Genomic DNA, 23,304 nt, shown 5'->3' on the forward strand with positions numbered 1-23,304 from the left:
GTGTCTGTATTCAATAATCATTCATGATGGACTTCAGTAAAGTACCCCGTACTTTTGATAAAGACAACAACACACCGCCGGAACTGGAGCTACACCACTGTACACTTTGTACCCCTCCATTCGGTCATAGTTGACTCGTGATTTTGTCGCCGGTTCCCGAAAGACTAGCAAAAATTCACCGATATAATAGGCCATCAATTAAGAGATCTCTCGTCAGCAACCCATGCAGAAGGTGAAAAGGGTGCTAGCCTCGTATAACTGCAGATGGATCGTAGTCCGAACGATGCTCAATGGCTGACAATGGCACGAGACAGCCAGAGTCAATGACTACTATACTCCGATGCCCGAGTTTATTCTCCTAGCATAGTACATAGTGATAGACTCGGGGATACCAGTCCGGGCGGTGAAGTGGGAGTGCCGGGTACCTGGTGGTGTGGTAATTTTAGAGATCTACCCACAGTGGGGCGACCAGTCTCGATGGTACCCGGTACTTTGGGGACTGCTGGACGGTAAGTCACTTTCCGCTCTCGGTAACTGCAGAAACGGAGTATAATTGACTGCTAATTTTGGTTGGAGTTGTTGAGAAAAGACCACCCCCACCATACTTGACCTCTTCCCCCTCGTATGGCCTATACAGCTCGTACAGCTCATACACTTGATATAACTCATACAGCCCCGTAACGCCCCCCAGTCCCACCCACCTTCAACTTGTAAATCAACTAAACCACCAGAAACTAAAAATTACCGCAGGAGGAGCTGTACACCGTACCTGCGAGTACTCGGCCCCGCGGATTTTTCTCAACGCTGCTCTCCTGTTGACTTGCTTCCTCTTGTCTTGTCATTTCTCCTTCTCCTTCTTTCTCCTCATTCTCCTTATTCTCTTGGGCTGTTCTACATACATACGTGAGTGTCCTCCCCCCCAATCCATCCATCCATCCTCCTCCAACTCACGGCGTCACCACTCTGCCATCCCTACGGTGCAACGTCGATTCACCTACACACCTCCCACTATCGGACAAACTAAGACATCACCACCATCAATTAAAAGCCTAACACCTCAATTCCTCCAGATAATCATCATGCCCTCCTCTTCCCTGTCCGCCGCCGGCAACGGCGTGCAGAATGCCAACGACAACATCACCCGCTTCAACCCTCCCAGCCGTGTGCTCTCTCCCCTCCAGAACGCTCTCTTCCACAACAAGACACGATGCTTCGTATAGTAAGTCAACCTGTGGGGGAACCCTTCAAACCTCCCAGAAACGAAGCAACAAGGATCAATGTCCTTGCTAACACTCGCACCTCTAGTGGCATGCAACCCCGAGCCGTGCAGGGCATGCTCGACTTTGACTTCATTTGCAAGCGTTCCACCCCCTCCGTGGCCGGTATCATCTACACCTTCGGTGGTCAGTTCGTCAGCAAGATGTACTGGGGTACCAGCGAGACCCTCCTCCCCGTCTACCAGGACGTCGAGAAGGCCATGGCCAAGCACCCCGACGTTGACACCGTTGTCAACTTCGCCTCCTCCCGTTCCGTCTACAGCTCCACCATGGAGCTCATGAACTGCCCCCAGATCCGCTCCATCGCTATCATTGCCGAGGGTGTCCCCGAGCGTGTAAGTGAAGCCTACAACAAGAGTTGACCCGTGCAATTGAGGACTAGAGACTAACTTCGATGATAGCGTGCTCGTGAGATCCTCGTTGCTGCCAAGGAGAAGGGTATCACCATCATTGGTCCCGCTACCGTCGGTGGTATCAAGCCCGGTTCCTACAAGATCGGTAACACTGGTGGTATGATGGACAACATCGTTGCCTCCAAGCTCTACCGCAAGGGTTCCGTCGGCTACGTTTCCAAGTCCGGTGGTATGTCCAACGAGCTGAACAACATCATCTCTCAGAACACCGACGGTGTCTACGAGGGTGTCGCCATCGGTGGTGACCGTTACCCCGGTACCACCTTCATTGACCACTTGCTCCGCTACCAGGCCGAGCCCGAGTGCAAGATCCTTGTCCTGCTCGGTGAGGTCGGTGGTGTTGAGGAGTACCGTGTGATCGAGGCCATCAAGAACGGCATCATCACCAAGCCCATCGTTGCTTGGGCTATCGGTACTTGCGCCAGCATGTTCAAGACCGAGGTCCAGTTCGGTCACGCCGGTGCTTCTGCCAACTCCCAGCTCGAGACTGCCGTCTACAAGAACCAGGCCATGCGTGAGGCTGGTATCCACGTCCCCGAGACCTTCGAGGACCTGCCCCAGCTCCTCAAGCAGGTGTACGATGCCGAGGTCCAGAAGGGCAACATCAAGCCTGCCCCCGAGCCCGTTGTTCCCAAGATCCCCATTGACTACTCCTGGGCCCAGGAGCTGGGTCTCGTCCGTAAGCCCGCTGCCTTCATTTCCACCATCTCCGACGACCGTGGCCAGGAGCTGCTCTACGCCGGAATGCCCATCTCCGACGTCTTCAAGGAGGACATTGGTATCGGTGGTGTCATGTCTCTGCTGTGGTTCCGCCGCCGCCTGCCCCCCTACGCCAGCAAGTTCTTGGAGATGGTTCTCATGCTCACTGCCGATCACGGTCCCGCCGTGTCCGGTGCCATGAACACCATCATCACCACCCGTGCTGGTAAGGACCTGATCAGTGCCCTCGTCTCCGGTCTCCTGACCATCGGTTCCCGCTTCGGTGGTGCCCTTGACGGTGCCGCTGAGGAGTTCACCAAGGCCTTCGACAAGGGTCTCAGCCCCCGTGACTTCGTCGACATCATGCGCAAGGAGAACAAGCTCATCCCCGGTATCGGCCACAAGGTCAAGTCCCGCAACAACCCCGATCTCCGTGTCGAGCTTGTCAAGGAGTTTGTCAAGAAGCACTTCCCCAGCACCAAGCTGCTCGACTACGCCATTGCCGTTGAGACCGTCACCACCTCCAAGAAGGACAACCTGATTCTCAACGTCGACGGCTGTGTTGCTGTCTGCTTCGTTGACCTGCTCCGCAACTGCGGTGCCTTCTCCGACGAGGAGGTCGAGGACTACATGCGCATGGGTGTCCTCAACGGTCTGTTCGTTCTGGGTCGCTCCATCGGTCTGATTGCCCACTACCTCGACCAGAAGCGTCTCCGCACCGGTCTGTACCGCCACCCCTGGGACGACATCACCTACCTCCTCCCCACCCTGCAGAAGGGTGGTGCCGAGGGTCGCGTTGAGGTCAACATGTGATTTTGATGCCCTTTTTTCTCTCTATTTTCCCTCTTACCCCCCACACACATGATATGATTTGCAGCGCCCGTCCGCTGGTGGCATACAGTCCGTCGTGAGAACCACTCCTTGGCATATATATGGTTCTGGTTCCGGCGGTGGAGTTTGGATGGGTTGAATCCCTGTTTGGTTTTCTATTTTTTTGTCTTGTTTCTTGAAGCAGTCTTTGCGTGTATGCCATGTTTACTGCGCCTGCCTTTTGTGGTGGGCTTAAAACCGCGGCCCTGATGGGGATGTCCCGGATGGAGAAAACGGTGCGACGCCCGACTACGGATCTGTTTTTTAATTTTGTTTAGATGACTAGACCTCTCTGGGGACCTAATGAACGTGCCCTCTTGCATGATGAATACTTTGTTGATTGTAGAGATTGTAGACTCCTGAGACTGGTAGACTGGATCTGTATGACGATCTGAACGAATATTCCCTGAAATCAATTTATCTAAAATTTGACATTCAATTCATCATGATTCTCATACTCAGTTTCTACCATCCTGTACATGCAGACAGATGTCAATGCCTATCATATCCGATATCGTGCCCTCGCGGTGCCCTCGTGCTCCACAGTCCCTACTACTCCATAGCTCCATGAGTCCGTCCACATTTCAGCCTTATCGCTTATCAGCAACTGCATCCAATCTTTTTTCCGCCCACCTGTGCTCCAACCAACATACTTCCAATCTCCAGCCTCTACTCTCCCAACACAACAATCCCAAAATGGTCCGCCTCAAAAACCGCTACCTCCTCCTAGACATCCTCTACCCCGACTCAACCACATGGCCCTCCACAAAAACGGTGTCCAGCGGACCACACGCCGCCCAACTAGCCATCCACGCACCGACCTCTGACGCGTTGACGCCGGGGTTACTGGCGAAGATGATCCGCGAGGAAGTCGGGGAGATGTATGGGGATTGGGGGGTGGGTAAATTGGGGGGTGCTTCTGCGACGGGGGTTCAAGGTAGGTAGCTAGCTTTTCCATGATTCACTCCCTCTAGACACCTGAGATGGGACATGTAGACTGACTAGCTGCGGTTTCCAGTGAAATATCTCTCCCCGGCTACATCAACAGCCATAATTCGGTGCCCCCGCGCCTCATTCCGCCTCGTCTGGTCCGCGCTCACGTATATGACTCACGCCCCCGCCGTGACGGAACCCGGTACAGGCGGAGCTGGACAGAGGAGGCCGAATGGAGGGCGGGAACGGCCGTGTGTATTTCGGGTTTTGAGGGTTTCGGGGACGATGCGGAAGGCGGAGGAGGAGGCTATTCGGAGGGCGAGGCGGGAGATTGTTCGTGTTAGGGGGTTGGAGGAGAAGGGGGTTTTGGGGGATTTGATTTCCGGGGTTGAGAGGGGGAATGTGAAGGCTGTTATGACTAGTGTTATGGATGAGGATGAGGATGAGGGGATGTTTGATGATAGTGATTGAGATATCCCGGTCTCGATCATCATCATACTAGAGAGCAAGGCAGTGGTTGGGATGGACTGTACATTATGATACCCCATTTGACTTTTTTTGGTATAATACATATCCTCCCCCCAAGGGAGGGAGATCTTCAAAATGATCTATCGGATCATGTCTGCTTGCGCCGTACTGTGATCCCACTATCCGGCACTGGCCCACTCCAATTCGCCAGCTCATCATCATCAAGATCATCCATTCCTGGACCCATCGCAGATTGCCTCGCCTTCTCCTCCATCTTTGCAATCTCTTCCAACTCCTCCCGCTCCAACGCATCATATTCATCCTTAGCATCCAACCACCGCTCCTGCACATCCCTCACATCCATCCCACCCATCCCCTCCCTCACCGCAACCGACCAAACAGTATCATTAGCGCCCTCCGCAGGCCCAAATGCATACCCACTAGCCCGATCAATCGCTTTCAGCAAATTCATCATACTCTTCTTATCTTCCACAGCCAGAGTCTCAAACGCTACAAGTCCGAATTCCTCGACAAGATCGATAATCGCGGTATTCAAAGCGCTGAACTTGGAATTTGTCAGGCGCGAGGACTCGGCTTCGAGGTGTGGGAGGAGATAATTGAGGTCTTGGACTTCGGTGTAGAAGTCTAGGTTGAAGGGGAGGTTTGTGTAGTTTGAAAGGTTGTCGATTTTGGTTAGGACGTTTAGGTGTGGGAGGTCGAGTTGGAGCATGGCGCGGAGGGAGAGGAGGAGGGCGGATATGTACATTGATGGGAGAGTTAGGGCGTAGGAGTCAATAAGGTGAATGACTATTAGCTGTAGTGAGGTATTAGCTAGGTCGGTCTTGAATCTCTGCTGATTCAGGGCCAAGACATACTCGATAGCCCATCTTCTGGATCTTAAAGAAGATATTGCGTAATGAGGAGTGGTGTGTGAAAAGCTCGACTTGACCGGGACAGTCGAATATAACATAGTCCTCTGCATATCACCACTGATTAGCACACGAGCTCAAGGACAGTAGGATATAGGATAGATCCAACATACCCCCAAGCTCTTTCAACCCCTCCTCCAACCAGTCAAAGTTCTCCTCAAGATCCTCCAACGCATAAAGCGTAGCTCCATTCGGCCCCAGCTTATGTTCATCCATAATCTCCTCCAGCGTCACCAGATCGCGCACGTCCAGCGCGCACGGGTATGAGGTCTTGTCATTGGCGGGGTCCAGATTCACCACCGAGCACTTCCGGCCGATCGCACCGAGGAACTGGTGCATTCCATTGCAGTAAGTGGACTTGCCTGCACCAGGGGGGCCAATTACAAGCTGTGCAAAAGGCATTTTGAATATATGCTTATTGAAAAGAGACAGACTCGCGAGGAGAAACTGAAGTAGAAGCGGTGACACTTTTTTTGCCCTTATCGAACAGCGCGGGGAATGCGATGGCGGTGGAGATGGGCAGAAAAGGCCCTCTTGGAGCTAGCTCCAATGATCGATCCGCTACTCTTCAACACCGCATTCTCCGTCAAAGATGTCGTCAAGTGAGTTGTGCACCACCCTGGACTGGAAAACTGCCTTTTAGAGCTAAGCTAGAGCTGAGCTAACATCTTTCAGATCAATTCACCGTGGCGTCGCCGCCTACGGACGCTATCTCCGCTTTAAAGTTCTCGCCAGACCCCAACTCGACGCGGATGGTTGTTTCGTCATGGGACAAGAATGTTTATCTGTACGACCTCCGAGACGAGAACGGTGCAGTAGGTGAAGGGAAGCTCCTGCAGAAGTTTGAGCACCGCGCTCCGGTACTGGATGTCTGCTTCGGCGAGAACGAGAATGAGATCTATACCGCGGGTTTGGACTGGGATGTGCGGAAGTAAGTTAGACAATCGCGAGCTTTATTTGCAGCTTGCATGGCACCTAATCCTGGTGTGGCTATATGCTAATTGATCCAGGATTGACCTAAACACATCGGAACAAACTGTCATGAGCAGCCACGAAGCCGGCGTGCGAAACGTTGTCTACAGTCGCGAACACAACCTCATCATCTCCGGTTCCTGGGACTCAACCCTCCATGTGCACCGCCCCGACGCCGGCACAAACACCCAATCCATTCCATCCACTATTCCTCTCCCCTCGAAGCCCTTCTCTCTATCTCTCACACCCACCAAGTTGGTGGTGGCTATGGCCTCGCGCGCCCTGCACATCTACGACCTGAAGGCATTGGCCCTCCTAACCGCACAGGCGGACAGCGATACCGCTGATGGAAACAAAGTGGAGATTGAGCCATGGCAACGGCGGGAAAGCAGCTTGAAGTTTATGACACGGTGTGTTGCGTGCATGCCCGACGACGCTGGGTATGCTTCATCCAGTATCGAGGGCCGTGTGGCAGTCGAATGGTTCGACCCCTCTCCCGAATCTCAGGCCCGCAAGTACGCATTCAAGTGTCACCGCCAGACCGCCGAGGATGGCGTCGATGTCGTCTACCCGGTCAATGCGCTCGCTTTCCACCCTATCCACGGCACGTTCGCATCCGGTGGAGGTGACGGCGTCGTTGCGCTGTGGGATGGTATCTCCAAGCGCCGTATTCGCCAGTACCAGAAGTATCCTTCCAGCGTGGCTGCTCTCGGGTTCAGCGGTAATGGAAAGTACTTGGCCATTGCGATTAGCCCTGGGTTTGAGGATGGAAAGGATGATGTTCCTGAGGGAGTTGTGAAGATTATTGTCAAGGAGCTGGGTGAGACAGAAGCCAAGGGCAAAGGAGCGAAATAGATCTCAGGAAGACGAGGTAGATATGCTTGCTGAGGATGGAGTCCTGTGAGCACCCTTTTGATACCAAGGACCGAATCTAATGAAATGAATCATGTTCAATTGGCAACTACCAGTAGTCCTGACAGTAGATGTAATACAAAAACAAACGTCTCTTCGTTTCTAGGCATCTTGGTATCATCTAGTATATATATAAGGACTTGCGCTATATCACGTCCATGCCATTCCCATGCTGTACAGGGTCGTCAATCCCCCAATCAAATTCCCCTTTTACAGCGCCTTCCGCACCGAAACAGACCCATCAGGCATACCAAAGTACGCCGCAACAGGCCGCTGACCACCAACACCACCCGCAGCAGTAGCCTCAGGCCCCGTCAACCCAGAGAAAATACCAACATCCAAAACACCAGTGATCTGCTTAATCTCGCGCGCAAGCAAGTTGACCTCCCAAACACCGTCCTTGCCAGAACCATCCTGGCCATTGGCAACGTCGGCCTTGGTCAGGAGCGGCTTGAAGGGGGCGTCGATGAGGAAGAAGTCCTGGTCGGTCTTGAGGGGGCCTTGCTTGGGGTCCTTGTTGGTGCGGATGATGGGGTTGATGGCGCCGAGTTCGAGGAGTTTGTTTAGGACGCGGTAAGCGGCGATGGGGGCGACTTCGATGGGGATGTATTTCCAGTTGGTGAGGAGGCGGGATTGGAGTTTGCGGGAGTCTAGATAGTAGAGGGTGTGTGAGTCAGTAGATGTGCGTTTTTTTTTCCCCTCTTAAAGAATTCCACGGGAGATCGTAGACTGATCCAAGTCTTACCGGCAACGCAAATGAACTGCTTAGCCTGCATCGCGACAATCTTCTCCTGGAACAGACAGGCGCCACCACCCTTGATACAGTTCAAATCATCGTCGACCTCGTCAGCGCCGTCAAATGCGACATCCAGGACGGTCCCTGCAGGCACAGCGTCAAACTCGACAGCAGTCAGTCCAGCACTGACAATCAGTTGGCGCGACTGGTAACCCGTAGGCACATAGCGAGTGTTGGAGGTATCAACACCAAGAGCCTTGATCGCCTCGACAACGTAGACGATAGTAGTGCCGCTGCCAATGCCGACCCAGCGAGCGTTTTCGGGGTAGTGATTGGCGACAGCGGTCTTTGCGGCAGCGCGCTTAGCGGCTTCGACGGCGTCGGCCATTGTAGCAAGGTGGCGGGGGAGAAGGAGGAGGGGGGTGGTGAAGGAAGAGGTGAGTCTCGGTCGAGATTGAAATTGAAAGTGAAGGTGGAGGCGGGGCGATTGCGGAAGAGAACGAAGAGGAGGGGTGACGCGGAGAAAAGAAAACCGGGGCAGAGGGACCATGAGGGAGGGAACTCGGAAGAGTTTATGGATTGAGCCCGTTTCTTCTTCTGGAACCCGGTCTGGAGGTTTTAGTTTGTTAGCTGTCGCTGACAGCGAATTTAGTTCGGAGTAATCAGGCCCGTCAAACCACGTTGGACCTGCAGGAGAGCGTCATTGGTGTTGATCGCGATGTGGGGTTGTTGGACTTCTGAATGCAGTAAGTAGAACCACGGAGGAGTGGGGGGAGGCATTCAAAGGGATTAAATTAAATTCTTGGTTTTGAATTGAGGTCTAGATACCCATTCCCCTCCACTGTGATACCTTCATACTGGTAGTTGATCAAATAAGTTACTTCCTGGCTCATTGCTATCTGTAGACTATACTACTACAACTCTACCAACTATCGCTACTTCTCTACATCAGACTCGCCAGTTACATTCCATAGTGCTTTCCCCTTAGTTCAAGAAAAAAAGTAGATTTGAATAGGATCGCCGTTCAAAACTACTTTTTTTTGGCCGAAACGATGATCGACTAGAGCTTGACGTTTTAGGCGTTCGTAGGGATTTGGGCCAAAAAATTAAGGTCTAGAAATGGAACAGAGCAGAGATCAAAAATGATAGTAGCTATATCGCCTGGCTCTCCTGTTCTGCTCTCATTTCTGACCATATATAGACCGCATACAGAATACAGTAGATTCAGTCATTAGTTACTAAATTGTGTTTCTTTTAGGGTCTATATTGGAGGGTAGAACAGTTTAATTTTGACAGCTTATCGCAACGCAATCTACATTGGGTGATAGCTATAGATTTTGATAAATAGCTCTTGTATACTTACTCTGATTGATACTCTATACTAGTGGTGTTCTCCAATGAATAATCCACAAATTACATGCATTGATCCCTTCTGTGCTCTATTATCTGAGTCTTTGTTACTTCCCATCTTAGGTGAGGCTCTGTTTATGCCTTGAAGATCAGGCCGCCAGTCCCCCACGTAGCTTAGTCAAACCACCACGCATCAACAACACTTCAACTTCAACTGAAGTTGTTGGATAACACCATCAGACCAGCTCAGAAGTGATCATCACAAATAAAAGGAACTGGCAGACAGTCAAAACAAAACTGTTGCATGATTTGATTCTTCAAAAATTCAGCATCTTCGCTTCTCCACGCCCATTCCATCAGTTACACCAACCTCTTCAACCATGACTGAATCCTTTCCCGCCGCATTAGCAGGGCCAACCTCCAAGGAACGCAAGTATGACCGCCAACTGCGATTATGGGCTGCCACAGGTCAGCAAGCCCTGGAGGATTCCCGTGTGCTGTTGGTGAACTCCGACGGCCCGATAGGCGCCAATAGTACCGGAGTCTCTGGCGTTGTTGGCGTGGAGGCCCTCAAGAACCTGGTCTTGCCAGGTATCGGAGGATTCACTATCGTGGACCCAGCTACTGTCACTGAATCCGATCTTGGGGTGAATTTCTTCTTGGAAGAGGAGTCGCTTGGCAAGTCCCGTGCGGAAGAGACATGCCGGCTGTTGCGGGAGTTGAATCCTGACGTTCAAGGCTACTCTTATTCCAAGGTATGTTTATTTTCTTCTAGGTGTCTCAAATTCAATGTTCTAATTCAAAGGTAAAGCATATCACGGAGCTTCTCAACGATCCAGACTTCTTGCCCCGGCATAAGCTGGTGATCATCTCTGGTCCGACCAATCGGTCATCTCTGGGCTCTCTCACCCAGCAAGCGCAGAGACTTGGCATTCCTGTGTTGTATGTTCATTCAGTTGGATTCTATTCAACTTTTTCGTTGCAGCTGGATGCGGAGTTTCCCATTGTCGAGACGCACCCAGACCCAGAGACAACGCAGGACCTGCGCCTTCTCAACCCCTGGCCAGAACTTGCCGCTGCCGCTGCGGGCCTTGAAGACTTGACTGCCATGGACGACCACAAACACGGCCACGTTCCATATATCTTGCTCCTACTCCACTTCCTCGAGCAGTGGAAGCAAGCACACGAAGGCAATGCGCCTGGCAGCTACAAGGAGAAGACCGAATTCCGGGAATTCGTCCGCTCGAACACACGCACTGACAACGCCGAAGGTGGCGAGGAGAACTTTGATGAGGCGGTTGCAGCAGTACTCAAGACGATCTCACCATTCAGTCTACGCAGCTCTACCCGCGAGATCTTTGAAATGGAACAGTGCAAGCAATTGACACCCCAATCAGTAGACTTTTGGGTGATCGCGTCTGCAATCAGTACCTTCTACACTACCCACGGCGTGCTACCCCTACCAGGATCCCTCCCCGACATGAAAGCCCAATCAGCCGACTATGTCGCATTGCAAAATATCTACAAGAGCAAAGCCCGCCGGGACGTGGAAGAAGTCACCGCTACGATACGCCAGCTGGAGTCTCAACTCGGCCGATCCACTCCGCAAATTCTCGAGCGCGAGATTGAAGTCTTCTGCAAGAACGCCGCCCATATCAAGGTCGTGCATGGCCGTGCCGTGCCTCAAATCAGCAGTGACAGCGATTCAATGACGCTCAAGGCTATCCGGAATCAACTGAACACGCCCGATTCCCTGATCTCAGTGTTCATCGCAACCCAGGTCCTCGACGCAGTCGTGGATGAAATTCAAAGCAGTGGCCAACAAGGCATCCAGCTTTCCATTGATGACGAGGGTCTATGGACCAGCCACACCGAGCGTATCCTCGCTCTGCTGAGTCGTGACCAACCCGTTCCCCTTGACGAGGATGTCCGTGAGAGCATCGATAATGCTATCCAGGAACTTCGCCGTGCAGAGGGTGGCGAGTTGCATAACATCTCGTCTCTAACTGGTGGTCTTGTTGCGCAAGAGGCGCTCAAGGTTCTTACCAGACAGTATGTGCCGCTTGATAATACTTGTGTGTTCGATGGGGCGCGGAGTCGGAGTGAGATGTATAGGCTTTAAGGAGGGTTGCTGGCTGGATGCGCTTGATAGCGCGGGGGACTAAATTCATGGCTGTTATGATTTATGATTTGTGTGCATTGTGGTATTTATCATTAAAAATGAATTCCATATAGATGGGACAGACATGTCGATTGGGTAGAGGTTTGATCGTATCTTGAGCTGTCCTCAGCTCGTTTCGTCTCATCTGAAGCTCGAAATAACCGAATGAACCACATATCTATCGAGGCTCTGGAAATTCAGCTCAAGCAATGAGCATAATCACCTCTTCTTCTTCCTAAAATTTCCCCCCCTTCTTCGGCCCCGTCGGCGCACTCGAACCCTCAAACAACCTCTCCTTCCCAAATGCAACATCCGCCACCCTCAAGAAACTAGTAACCCCCTGATCCACAACCGCCAAAATAACATTGCGATACCCATGCCGTAACCGCATATACATCTGACGCTCCATTTTCTCGCCGCGCGGTGGATCAAGCGGTGTACTTTCCAGGAGCGCGCTAAGCTCCGGGAGAGTCGGGGCGGTGGTTTGTTCGCGGGTGTTTATGACTGCGATGCGGAAGTCTGGAGGTGGGAGGGCGGATTTTTTGATGGGTGTTGAGGGTTTGTAGACGTAGAAGATTACGCGGAAGGGGGCGGATGTGTTGAGAGTGTTTCGTGTGGGTGCGAGGGTTGGGTCGTACCAGGGGATTAGGGCGAGTTTTTTGTAAATATCAGCTGTGGAGTTTTGGTTAGATGTGTTATCTGTGAGAGGAGTGTGGGTGAGACTTACCGTAATTACGATGGATTCCATATCCGATGACGGGACCAGCCGCCATAGAGGATGTGGATTTTGGATCATTGATCCAGTTGAAGATGCTTCCCAGGATACCGGCGAGACCTGCGCCGCGCTTGAGAGGCTGCGTATAGGAATCGCGGCTGTGTTCATCGACCGAATCGTCTACCTCCGTAGAATCGTCCCACCCCGGCGCTCGAGAAATAGCATATCCGATCCTCTTCAAGCTCGAGAAGACCGTAAACCGCTCAAGGGTCAACCCACCTCTTCCAATGAGACACGTATAAGCCGCCTGCAAACTCATCGGAATCGACAACTCCTCCTCCTCACTCCCCTCTCCAACAGTAGTCCCCCCGTAATCGAAGTAGGCCAACGAATATCCAAACTACCCCGCTCAAGCAGGTATAACGCCTCCTCGGGCAACAACCAGATAACACCCTTCCGATCCGCTTGTCCCATACTCTTGAAATATTGGCCCTTGGGAGAAGGAACGTAGACACATGCATCCGGCGAGACACTCGCGCCCCTACTGGGCTGGCCCGGGGTTACCGCGGGCGCAGGTGGAGGACCTTCAGGGGCATAGATGGCAATGACCTGAGTCTTTGGGTTGTGTAGACGGGGGTGCGCGAGCGCATTGTGCATCGCCTGGCGGGAAGCGGAGAGGACATCGGCTTGGAATTCGGTTGGATTGGGCTCGAAGTCTTTCTCGCCGCGGCGGGGGAGGCTGGAGGATGATGTGTCGGTGAGGCTGTTAGAAGTGTTAGTATATAGTCTTTGGTATTCGCCGCGGAGGGTATAGCTGTGAAGCTAGTGCAGTCTGTTGGCAGCTTGCCAGTTCTAAAGCACGTACAAATTGAGGTGGTTCAGTAGGCGAAAGTCCTGCGTTTCGTCGGAGAGATCGACTTCAATTTGCGTGGCCTCGACCGTAGTGCCACGGACGGCATCCTCATCTGCGTCCGCCATGGATATCTGCGGAGGAAAGTGCGGCGAATGAGTAATTGTCGAATGAGTCGCAAAGACGAAGTTCGGACGTCGCGAGAAATTCGGAGCTTATCGATAAGCGCTATCATCAGCCCGCTTTGACGGGGTTCTCCTTAAACCCATCAACATCCTGAACTTGAGATGGCAGACAATACAGATTACAATGAATTGCTGCGCAAGGTGAGTGCTCTATATTTAAACTAAAATATATTTGAAACTGAATTTTTTCTGCTAGATATCAAATAGTCTTGAAAACGCCCTCGAGACATTCGGGCCATCATCGAGGCAATATCAAGCCATCCTGAACATTCTCAAAGAATGTCTGCAGGACATCGAGAATCAAAAACAGACACAAAGTCAGGAGCAGGTAGTTGACCCGGATATGCTCAGTGCTGCTATGGGATTTCTGAAGATTGGAGAATAGAATCATTGCAGGAAAGGGTGCAGTTTTGCTTTTTGATACCCCGCATGTTATTTTTTTGCCTATCTTGGGCTCAGACCATCGATAGAATATAGTCCTATCCACTCGGATGATCTGGAGCAGCTTACGGAAACTCAATTGCGACTATTTTTTTTTTACTCGAATGCAAGATTAGACATTTACATTTCAACTCTACCTAGTACGTACGGCCACCACAGAGTGGTACGTGTGTATTCAAAGTGTGATATCAAGAGCGGATTGGAAGTAGATCAAATCAATCAAATCAGCTCAGACAGAAGATTACAGATCCCGACCAGAGCCGGAGCAAAAATTGGGGGAATGGTAGTCGGGAATGAAACCCGGAGATTCCTGTGTAGGCCAGACATCAAATATCAGCCTTATAATGCCCCGGGTCCCGAGCTACAAATCCAAAGAAGAAAGAGATGGGCCCTCCAAACACCCCGTTCCCCTCCTGAAGAAAAGGCTGAACAAGCTTCCGAGAATGCCATGTAACAAACTCCAAGCTCTATGCAATCATAAGACATAACATGACATGGTGTGGTGAGGCGAGAGGCTACCCGGGGGGTTCGGTGCCTATGAGAGATGGCTCCCGTTAGACTCCTTTGCATGCAGCCATTGGAGTCAAACGATCCACTTGTGCAGTCTAATCAGTGCATCAAAGGAGCCCCCGGGAGGATTTGAGATGAGTGTGGTGAATGTCCACGGATTTAGGGTAATGCAGGCAGACGCTGCGTTCTCAGTCGATCAGAGGTTTCTTTTGATTCCCAACCAAGGCCACTCCAAGATAATCTAGAGCGTTGGGATCATTGGGTCGGACGATGGATGGTAGTGGCAGCATTGGGTTATCAGGGTTCACATGAGCGGCGTCTCGTGCGGCTAACTCGATGGCTTCCATCTCCTCTTTACAACCAGCGTGATCGAGTGGGCAGACCACAATTGGTTGGCGAATGGTAATGTCTCTCGCAGATGTTAGATGTGCCTGATGCGACATAGGGTCAGCTTCCAAATCTCATAATCTGATACATTTGCAGACTTGCAGAGCAAACTTACCCGCACGGTGAGGTAATACTCGATTTTATACAAACTCGCCGTCGTCGTGAACCCACTCACCCCATACATGGGAAACGCTGTCCGACTACGCGGCAATATACCTTCCGCATCCCGCAGGTCTTTGGCTGGAAACACCAATCCCAGATTGGTGAGATAACCCGACGGGGGTAGCCTGACGCCCACAGCTTCTGTTTTCTTAGCCAAGGTCTTGACCTTGCGCTGGGGCTCGTCACCCTCGTGATTGTAGATGATCTCCTCATCAATGCCAATGGTGATCTTACTGATAGTGACTTTCCGGGCCTTACCCATCCAGTCCTGGTTTGGAGATAATTTCACATAGACACTGACAGGATCCAGTGGACCGTAGGACCACCGTGGTAATGAGATAGCCAATGTGACGAGATGATCTGATACCCGCTCAGCGGATTCAGGGCGATTATACATGCCAAAGGTGGAAAGGGTGTCGTAGCGGGCGATGGGGACGGGAAAGGTGTATTTGCGTTGTTCGGAGTGTCCTTGTTGTACCATGACGACCATCTCGTAGTATGTTTCGGCCGTTCGACTGGGTAGTTGTAGACTGGCGGGGGGTACCCGCCTTGAAGCATCGCGGCCGCCGCGGCCAAATGGGATAAATAGGACAAATGGTAGATCCATGGCAATGACTTCCTCGTATTCTTTTCCGGCGGGACATCGAAATAATAGCATTTCCTTGCCGACGATATCGGTGATTTCCTTGCGAGGAGGCGCCAGGCGCTTCTTTGTGACAGAGTCGGCGGACGGGTGAATGGTCTCGCGGCGGAGGAGAGAGATAGTGACTAGGGAGACATTGACCGGGGCGGAAATACCGACGCTGGGCCGGATCTCGACTTTACCTTCGATTCGGGGCTGGATTTTGGGTGATGTCAGTGGATCTGAGGTTATCTATCTTCATCGCGTCCAAGGGGATAGATTGGCGGTATCGGGAAACCAGGGACAGCAAGGCACAACCGCGGGGAGATTCAATCGAAGCAGGCGCTTACCATGGTGGCAGAGATGCCGGGGTATCCGATGAGAAAATTGCCATTTGCCGGGCCTGAAACGCGCACAAAGGCGGCCATCTCGATCGAACTGTTCCCGCAACACCATGGGCATGCGGCGGAGGGGGCGCAATGAAGTTGTGGGGAATCTGCGACCTCGGGACCCTGTCGCACGGTTCATATGTGGCCCCCCAACGGGGGATGCGGTGGTCGTGATGGAAGATGACAATTTCCAGCTGGGAGCGGGAAGTGCGGCTGGAAGTTGGAAGCACGGCGGCAAAATACGAAGGGTGTGGACGGAGAGTTTGTTTGATAGATGTGGAGAAGCGCAAGGTTGGTTGGGTAGAAGGAAGAGAAGCTGAGGGCAGCTTTCGATGAGTCTCGATGTGGGGGGAGGCGGTCATTCGAAGGCTCAAGGGCGAACCTCCAGCCCCCCCAGCCGGGCCTAACTTGAGCCGCGATTGCATCATGCCTTTTAGGCGCGCGGTATAACTCACGACATTGGTCTATGATGGATGGGTAATACGAGAATATATAAAATGGACAGCGCATCTACATTGCGGGCCAATTCGAAAGCTGCAACTGGACTGTTAGGGCTGGCGGAGTCGTCATTCTGCCCGCGTGCTCACCTCAGCTCAACAGTACCTCGTGTTGACGAGGGGGATGTTACTTGTGGAATATATAACTATTGGAAGGTGTCCGCTTAGTTATTCAATTGTACGAGCTTATGTCAAGTCAAATCTCGCTATAAGCAACACCCTACATATCTGTACCTCAACCTACCTAAATTTACTTGTTAGAATAGTCTATAGATGGTGAAATACAAAATGTATAATTCATCTACGGATCGCTATACACATTCTCTCCGTGAGGTACCTATTTTATCTACACATTGGAGCGCTATAGATACTGTAGAAACCCATCAGACCCTCTAATTCCAGTTATGAATCCAGCTCAGGTACCAGTTGAGCCGCGTGCGGGCAACCTTGAACAATCGTTGGTTGCGGTTGTTGCGGTTGCCAGGCGCAACGCCAACCAAACGACATCATCCGGCTCCACCAGAAATCCACCCACATTCTACCTTCACCCCCAGCTTTCACGAACCTCAAATCCTCCTTACTACTAGACAACTCTAGCTATCTACTCCAGTCGCACCATACATCACAATCTAAACTCACCATGCCTCCCCGCCGTCGAGCCGCCGCCGCCCCCAAGGCCCAACCCACCCTCTCCTTCGGCAACCAGTCCCGAGTAACCAAGCCCTCCAGCACCCCGACGGCAATCAACAAAGCCAAGAACCTCGATTCTCCCATCGAAGTCGCTTCCTCATCGGGGACCCCAGAGCCTCAGCAGGTTCTGGCAGATGCGCACCCGTCTAAGCCGCATGTCGCCGAGCTGATTGTTCGACAGCAGGCAGCTGCGGAACTGAAGGAGCCTGTATCGGCAGAGGATGAGCGGGCGCTAAAGCTAAGTCGTAAGGACTTGCAGACATATTGGAGAAAGGAGGAGCAGAAGCGGAAGTCTCCTAGGGGTGAGTTGAACTGTACTGGTGGGAGTTTTGCAGTGACGTTGATGAGTATGGAGGGCTGATAGTGATTTTTTACGGAATAGTTCATCAAGCCGATTTGGATCTGGAAGAGAAGATTCTTCGTCATTTTGACTTGTCTAGTCAATATGGGGTATGTGATATGAAGCTCTACGTCGAGACCTGTCTTGTTTCTGCCCTACGAGGAGAGAAGCACTGCTAACATCTGTTTCTAGCCGTGCATTGGTATCGCCCGAGTCAAGCGCTGGCGACGGGCGAACATGTTGAAGTTGAACCCGCCGATCGAGGTTCTCGCGGTTCTCTTGCAAGATGAGAATGTGAAAGAGCGGGCGCGTATGGATGAACTGCTCTCGTAAGAGTTTCTCGAGAGGGCACAAAATGAGGTAGAGAGTCAGCTCAGATCGACTATTCATGAATTGAGCCACCTCTGGGAGGGATTTGATTTGATTGCAAGCGGGCGTTTGGGAAAGTTAGCAACGAGATATGAAATTTCAACTTTCAAGTTTTCAGAACCGTCTCCCTTTTTCGCCAAGTCGATAGTCAGCGACTGGAAGGATCCATGTCTTCGGAATTATTGGTTGGGGCGCCGCGTTATCTTCGCATTCGATGCGACATGACAGGATCCATCTACCATCTTCATATGCTCGCCGAGGCAGAAAGAGAAACAAATGCTCGTTATGATGATTCCGATAGCTTCTCGTTGGGGCTGTCTCAGAGAGATTATTGCATCCTTCCTTTTCCACGCAAAACAAAATGAGGCCCGTGATACCAGGAATAACACGAGCCTCGAGCCACTCAGGGGCCCTCCAGGATCGTACTGGACTCGAGGGATCTTCGATCGGAGATTATCATTTCGAATGCCCGGGTAGTCTGTCTATATTTAACAACTGCCTTCACGGAAGACAGTGCCTAACCATATGTCCCACTGGGTGATATTGTCTAGACCGAAAGTAGGTAACGGAGTATTATCCTTATTGTTTGTCCCACCGAGTCTGGACATGAGTCCCGAAAAGACATGCTAGAAAGAGTAATTGATTCACTTGAAGTGGCTACTGTATATCCACCCGTCTGCGATCAGCATGATCGGGATATCCAGGTCCAATCATTGAAGTCGACACGCCGGCTCGCTTGCATGTACAAGGCTTACAAGCTAGTCGAGCAAAGAATCTCCCCGGATTTCTGATTTTCCGCTTTTCCACCGAGTTCCACTCACATTCTGGATTCTGGATACCTTTCCCCGTAGTATCTGGCCAATGGATCCACACTAGTTGTAGTTGAATCCTGCTGACAGGACAAGACGGGCTTCCACGGGCAGACTGACAGGTCCAACACAAGCCTCGCTCGATTGAAGAAAGCCGTTTATTCCCTTAGGTTCTATGGAGTTCCCGAATGACACACAAGATAAAATGATCCTGACAGGGGTTATGAGCGGAATATTCATCCTATCCAAAGTGAGTACACTGTTATCCATCCTGTCTACCCTGTCCATCCAAACGCCTCGCTGTCCACTTCCCCAGCCGTTGCCGTAGCCCTTGCCCCGTCCCATGCTCATTGACTTCAAAATATACTAACCCGCCTCCAATCTAAACCCAATGCAGGGTTCGTGTCCGGTGCGCCCAGCGCAGAACCACCAGGGTCGCCAGGGTCGACTGGTCTACTGTTGGGCCCTGGCATAGGCTTGTTGGAGTGGCGTCCAGGAACCCTCTCCTAGTAATCCACCATCCGAATTTCCTCGGCCTTGATAAGACTGTCATATACTATGCCCAGTTCATCAAGACTCCTAGATTTCCATGTGATCGTCGTTGCTTTCTGTTCCTGGCCCCACGCTGCCCGTGGGCTTGACGGGTTGATTCGCTCGCACCGACTCCTCCCCACCTCCACCGTGTCTCACTCTGCTCGGATCGAGTGGATATCCGAGGGCCCGGCCAGAAACACTCAGACACAGACACCCCGGACTCTTCCAATTGACCTGATGGATCCAGCAGAAAGTACACCGAACAGTACATACATATAGTTGTCCCACGAGTAACACGGATCCTGGGAGGAATGCTACACAAAGGCCAAACCGCCCCCTTTTCTCGTGAAAACTTATCATGCATGGGCATGCAATCTAGGGAAAAAAAAGCCTCAGATCCCGAAAAAAGCTAATTAGCTCCCCTGTTCCTGAATCGCCATCATCGACGTACCCTAGCCGAGGACTAGGACTCGATCACGGCCGGTATGCAGGTACGAGCGGATCCAGATCGAAGGGACATCGCTTAGAGCGAGCGCCAGTGCGGGCGGCGGTCCCTCACGACGGGGACAGTTGATATCCGGGGGGCAAATTAAACCTTGGGAGATCGCAAGAAGACGAAACGGAAATATACTTCTAGGGTCAGTCCTACGACGATCAGGTCCACGGAATCAAATCTGTTCCCGCGCAGGTCAAGGAGGGTCGAGGGTTCGCGGTGCTACCCACCATGATCGAAACTGAATCCAACGGCAAACCGATTGCCTATCTCAGTAGCTATAGTGAATATCAGTTCAATTTTGATTGTACAGAGGCGATGAACATGGCCATCATACATTCCCAGCCCCACATAGTACGCATTGAACATCCCCCGGCCGTACGGCCGGATAGACATGACGGGGAAACCAGTTGAGGCTAGTTATTCCGAGAATAACCCGCCCAAGTTCAACTAACCTCGTTATCTTAGCTCAGAGAGGTATTTTGGACGGAGTAGTATTCCACACTCCATATAGGAGAATAAATGGCCCCTGACTAAAAGTCGAAACCTCTGGAAACTAAAGCAGAACTAAAGTAACTAAGGAAACTAAAGTACGGAGGGCAACGGGTAACCCTCCAAGCCCCCAACTGCCAATAGTGTCGCCTCTGACGTGCAGATGAAAGAATTCAAGAACCCCTCTTTTTATTTTCATTTTTGATTTGGTGCTGGCAAATATTAATGCCTCAATGCCCTATGCTTCATAGAGAGCCTAAAGCGGGAAGCATCAATTCTGGGTAACCAGGACGCGTAGAGGGTTACTACAGGGCAACCGCACCTAATTCTTTGCCACTTGATTTACTTCACCATGAATCATTTAATTTCCAGCTGAATAAACTATCCTCTACAGTCCAGTCCAGTTTCTACAGCTGACGGGCTTGTCGGGGCAAGACCTGTTTTAGGGCAAGGCGGATGCTACCTCATGACGGGGAAAAAGAGGGTCGAGATGGATCAAGAGGGTCTGGGTGGCTTGGCTCTTCTCCCACTTCTCTTCCCCGGATTTACGATTCCGCCTGGTTGGTGCGTGAGAAGAAACAATCCCATTTACTCACCTGATTTGGACTAGCGTATTTAGATAGGACCAATCAGATACAGGATACCCCGTGCTTGCTCTATTTTCTCTCTTTCTGGGGTTGCCCTTTGACTCTGGTTCACTCGTGGTGTCTTCCATAGGTACAGTGCTACCTGACCTGCCCCCCATATTCTTGTTGACTTTTTTTTTTTTACTTTCCCGTGTGTGTCTCTGCTGGCTATATTTATAGATGTGATATCCCTTTGTGTTAAAGCATGATTTTTGGAATCTCTGCATTCATTGCGTATCTGATATTGACTGTTCTGCACACTGCGGAGGGGCAGCACCTTGAAAACCCACTAATTCAATTACGTACAGGGCGCTGGGAAGTACAGGCCATACTGCAAGTGGGGATCTGCACGGTGCTACAGTATGGATCCAGTACCTCCCCCATGACATACTATACTTTGTACTTTCCTCAAGTCTTAGTCCAGCAATAACAATCAATAGCCTGGTGAAAGGTAGTATCTCTCTTATCTATTATTGTTCACCCTCGATCTCCATCTCAGGAGGCTGGACACGGAAATTAAAGCTCAGGCACCTTGAAGCCGTGTCCTGCACCGGGTACCAATAAGAACTCAAGAATCAAGTCTGCATGCACAGTGTCTATCAATTGGTGCTGAATCATGACCCATTCGCCACTGATCCCAGCCGCCAAACCGGATCACTGGCTCCTCGTCTCTCCTCGGAAGACTCAAGACATTCTTGTCCAGGGTTTCCCCCATCGTCTCGTCTAGCCCCATTGCGGCAGTCTCCGGCTCGGTGGAGAGCCATACATCGATACTAGCAGGGATCCACCGTGGTACTGGCTAACTATGTTAGTCTCAATGTGGGGTTAGTGTACTAATCTTTTCCGGTCTATACGCAGGTCTGTATACGCAAGTATCGTGCCAGAGACCCAAACTAGACACAGAGACCCCAAATTACTCGTGCATTTGCGCCTGCATCCACAATCCACATTCCACGCCAGGATCTAGTGTCTGTCATCGGTGGGCTTGGCCCTGGAATAGAGGGCCCGGGGACCCCAGCCTTGTTAATCAAATGAAAGAAATAATAAATAAATAAAATAATATATGCATCTGAGCCAACCGCGGTCGATGCATGACTCTTGACGCGCAATTTTAGGGCAACCCGCAAGATTCGACGACATGTGATGGCCAGCGGGATATGCGGGATGGTCCCTGTTTACTGTACCCAGCACTAGTCTACCTCCAGTAGCAGTACTTTCGTAGTGTGACCCTGAAAGGGTAGCATGGCCACCTGCTAGTGGTCTATGGGTCCATCTTGGCTGTCCTCGTCCAAAGTGAATCAACTTTCCACCTCAAAAGCTTATAAAAGGGCATCTCCGTCCCTGACCCAGACCCAGTCTTCTTTTCCCTCGATCACCCCCGCCTCTCGTTATCAAGTCTTCGACTGTCGTTTTCGAAACACCTTTTTGTCAATTTCGATATATCAGCTTTGCTCAGCAATTCTTCAATCCCGTCAAAATGAAGTTCTCCACCACCCTGATTGCCCTCGTTGCTGCCGGTCTGGCCAACGCTCAGCTTCCTGATGTGCCTTCTTGCTCGGTATGATATGCCCATCAAAGATGATACGTGATATTTGGTATCATGTCAAAACCATGATAGAAAACAAGACTAATACTATGTTTTCTCTCCAGCTGAGCTGCTTCGTCACTGCCCTGACCACCGATGGCTGCTCGTCCCTGACCGACTTCGCCTGCCATTGCCAGAAGCCCCAGCTGGTTAGCACCATCACCCCCTGTGTGCAGAAGGCCTGCGCCGTCTCGGACCAGATCTGTATGTCATCACTTTTCCCATATCCATCCCATTCCCATTCCCAAACCATCCATACTAATAATCATATCAGCCGTCTCCAACGCCGTCGTCGCCCAGTGCTCTTCCGCCGGCCACCCCATCTCGGTGCCCCCAATTGAGACCGCCACCTCTGCCAGCTCCACCAGCTCTTCCTCCTCTGCCTCGGCCACCGACAGCTCCAGCAGCTCCGCTACTGCCACTGCTACTGGCTCTGGCTCGTCCTCCGCCTCGGCCTCCTCCACCGCTACCGGTGGCTCTGGCTCGTCCTCTTCGTCTGCTGCTGGCTCCACCGGTGCTCACGGCTCCACCCCCGCTGGCACTTCCACCCCTCTGCCCTCCAAGACCGCCACCGGTACTGCTGCCGGCGCTACTACTTCCCCCGCCTTCAACGCTGCCGCCAACATGAAGGGCAACATGGCCGGTGTTGCTGCCATTGCTGCTGCCGCTGCTTACATCCTGTAAATATAGCTAAACCTTAATTGTTGGGGGATTGCCTTTGCTAGCCCTGTTTCGTGATTGGTGATGTTGGCTGTCTATTGACGTTGACGTTGCTGGTCTGGTTGCCCAATATTCCTTCTTCCTTATGTCTTTTCTTGGGTGTGCTCTCACTATTGGGGAATTCCTTGGAGAGAAGGTCGAGAGGGAATTTGGTTAGGCTATTGAGAC

At 51.7% G+C, this 23,304-nt stretch overlaps 11 protein-coding genes across 11 annotated transcripts; 7 read left to right on the forward strand and 4 right to left on the reverse strand.

Annotated features, from left to right (window-relative positions):
* Positions 1-1,079: 1,079 nt before the first annotated feature.
* On the forward strand, positions 1,080-3,202 carry N7473_004629 (uncharacterized protein; the record flags this gene model as incomplete). The annotated part of the gene is made up of 3 exons (XM_057150569.1): positions 1,080-1,219; positions 1,306-1,612; positions 1,679-3,202. 3 exons carry the CDS (start codon positions 1,080-1,082, stop codon positions 3,200-3,202), a joined length of 1,971 nt encoding a protein of 656 aa, XP_057010679.1.
* Positions 3,203-3,955: 753 nt separating this feature from the next.
* N7473_004630 (Rpp14/Pop5 family protein) lies at positions 3,956-4,663 on the forward strand (the record flags this gene model as incomplete). The annotated part of the gene is made up of 2 exons (XM_057150570.1): positions 3,956-4,196; positions 4,278-4,663. The coding sequence occupies 2 exons, from the start codon at positions 3,956-3,958 to the stop codon at positions 4,661-4,663; spliced, it is 627 nt and encodes a 208-aa protein (XP_057010680.1).
* A 145-nt stretch (positions 4,664-4,808) lies between these two features.
* On the reverse strand, positions 4,809-5,991 carry N7473_004631 (GTPase GPN2; the record flags this gene model as incomplete). The annotated part of the gene is made up of 3 exons (XM_057150571.1): positions 4,809-5,474; positions 5,536-5,636; positions 5,703-5,991. 3 exons carry the CDS (start codon positions 5,989-5,991, stop codon positions 4,809-4,811), a joined length of 1,056 nt encoding a protein of 351 aa, XP_057010681.1.
* Positions 5,992-6,181: 190 nt separating this feature from the next.
* Positions 6,182-7,416, forward strand: N7473_004632 (WD40 repeat domain-containing protein; the record flags this gene model as incomplete). Its single annotated transcript, XM_057150572.1, has 3 exons — positions 6,182-6,191; positions 6,265-6,520; positions 6,600-7,416. The coding sequence occupies 3 exons, from the start codon at positions 6,182-6,184 to the stop codon at positions 7,414-7,416; spliced, it is 1,083 nt and encodes a 360-aa protein (XP_057010682.1).
* A 146-nt stretch (positions 7,417-7,562) lies between these two features.
* N7473_004633 (ribose-5-phosphate isomerase RKI1) lies at positions 7,563-8,989 on the reverse strand (the record flags this gene model as incomplete). The annotated part of the gene is made up of 3 exons (XM_057150573.1): positions 7,563-8,123; positions 8,219-8,818; positions 8,887-8,989. 3 exons carry the CDS (start codon positions 8,987-8,989, stop codon positions 7,684-7,686), a joined length of 1,143 nt encoding a protein of 380 aa, XP_057010683.1. The 3' UTR covers positions 7,563-7,683.
* Positions 8,990-9,778: 789 nt separating this feature from the next.
* N7473_004634 (NEDD8-activating enzyme E1 regulatory subunit) lies at positions 9,779-11,913 on the forward strand. The gene is made up of 2 exons (XM_057150574.1): positions 9,779-10,314; positions 10,371-11,913. Exons 1-2 carry the CDS (start codon positions 9,940-9,942, stop codon positions 11,679-11,681), a joined length of 1,686 nt encoding a protein of 561 aa, XP_057010684.1. The 5' UTR covers positions 9,779-9,939; the 3' UTR covers positions 11,682-11,913.
* A 42-nt stretch (positions 11,914-11,955) lies between these two features.
* N7473_004635 (tRNA-splicing endonuclease subunit SEN54 family protein) lies at positions 11,956-13,413 on the reverse strand (the record flags this gene model as incomplete). Its single annotated transcript, XM_057150575.1, has 4 exons — positions 11,956-12,392; positions 12,448-12,786; positions 12,840-13,198; positions 13,301-13,413. 4 exons carry the CDS (start codon positions 13,411-13,413, stop codon positions 11,956-11,958), a joined length of 1,248 nt encoding a protein of 415 aa, XP_057010685.1.
* A 159-nt stretch (positions 13,414-13,572) lies between these two features.
* N7473_004636 (uncharacterized protein) lies at positions 13,573-13,855 on the forward strand (the record flags this gene model as incomplete). The annotated part of the gene is made up of 2 exons (XM_057150576.1): positions 13,573-13,611; positions 13,667-13,855. The coding sequence occupies 2 exons, from the start codon at positions 13,573-13,575 to the stop codon at positions 13,853-13,855; spliced, it is 228 nt and encodes a 75-aa protein (XP_057010686.1).
* Positions 13,856-14,609: 754 nt separating this feature from the next.
* Positions 14,610-16,020, reverse strand: N7473_004637 (arrestin C-terminal domain-containing protein; the record flags this gene model as incomplete). The annotated part of the gene is made up of 3 exons (XM_057150577.1): positions 14,610-14,852; positions 14,924-15,808; positions 15,943-16,020. 3 exons carry the CDS (start codon positions 16,018-16,020, stop codon positions 14,610-14,612), a joined length of 1,206 nt encoding a protein of 401 aa, XP_057010687.1.
* A 1,098-nt stretch (positions 16,021-17,118) lies between these two features.
* On the forward strand, positions 17,119-17,841 carry N7473_004638 (putative DNA polymerase delta subunit 4; the record flags this gene model as incomplete). Its single annotated transcript, XM_057150578.1, has 3 exons — positions 17,119-17,470; positions 17,551-17,618; positions 17,701-17,841. 3 exons carry the CDS (start codon positions 17,119-17,121, stop codon positions 17,839-17,841), a joined length of 561 nt encoding a protein of 186 aa, XP_057010688.1.
* A 4,467-nt stretch (positions 17,842-22,308) lies between these two features.
* Positions 22,309-23,100, forward strand: N7473_004639 (CFEM domain-containing protein; the record flags this gene model as incomplete). The annotated part of the gene is made up of 3 exons (XM_057150579.1): positions 22,309-22,389; positions 22,482-22,620; positions 22,691-23,100. The coding sequence occupies 3 exons, from the start codon at positions 22,309-22,311 to the stop codon at positions 23,098-23,100; spliced, it is 630 nt and encodes a 209-aa protein (XP_057010689.1).
* Positions 23,101-23,304: the final 204 nt, after the last annotated feature.

Source organism: Penicillium subrubescens, assembly GCF_028828155.1.
Source record: "Penicillium subrubescens strain IBT 31985 chromosome Unknown utg000003l_segment0_segment0, whole genome shotgun sequence".
NCBI classification, from domain to species: domain Eukaryota; kingdom Fungi; phylum Ascomycota; class Eurotiomycetes; order Eurotiales; family Aspergillaceae; genus Penicillium; species Penicillium subrubescens.

What these genes read in the sequence shown, in the direction of transcription:
- N7473_004634 (XM_057150574.1), top strand. Translation starts at nt 9,940, where the DNA reads ATGACTGAATCCTTTCCCGCCGCATTAGCAGGGCCAACCTCCAAGGAA. An exon ending in AAGGCTACTCTTATTCCAAG is followed by an intron (nt 10,315 to 10,370) that starts GTATGTTTATTT and finishes TCAAAGGTAAAG; the next exon opens with CATATCACGGAGCTTCTCAA.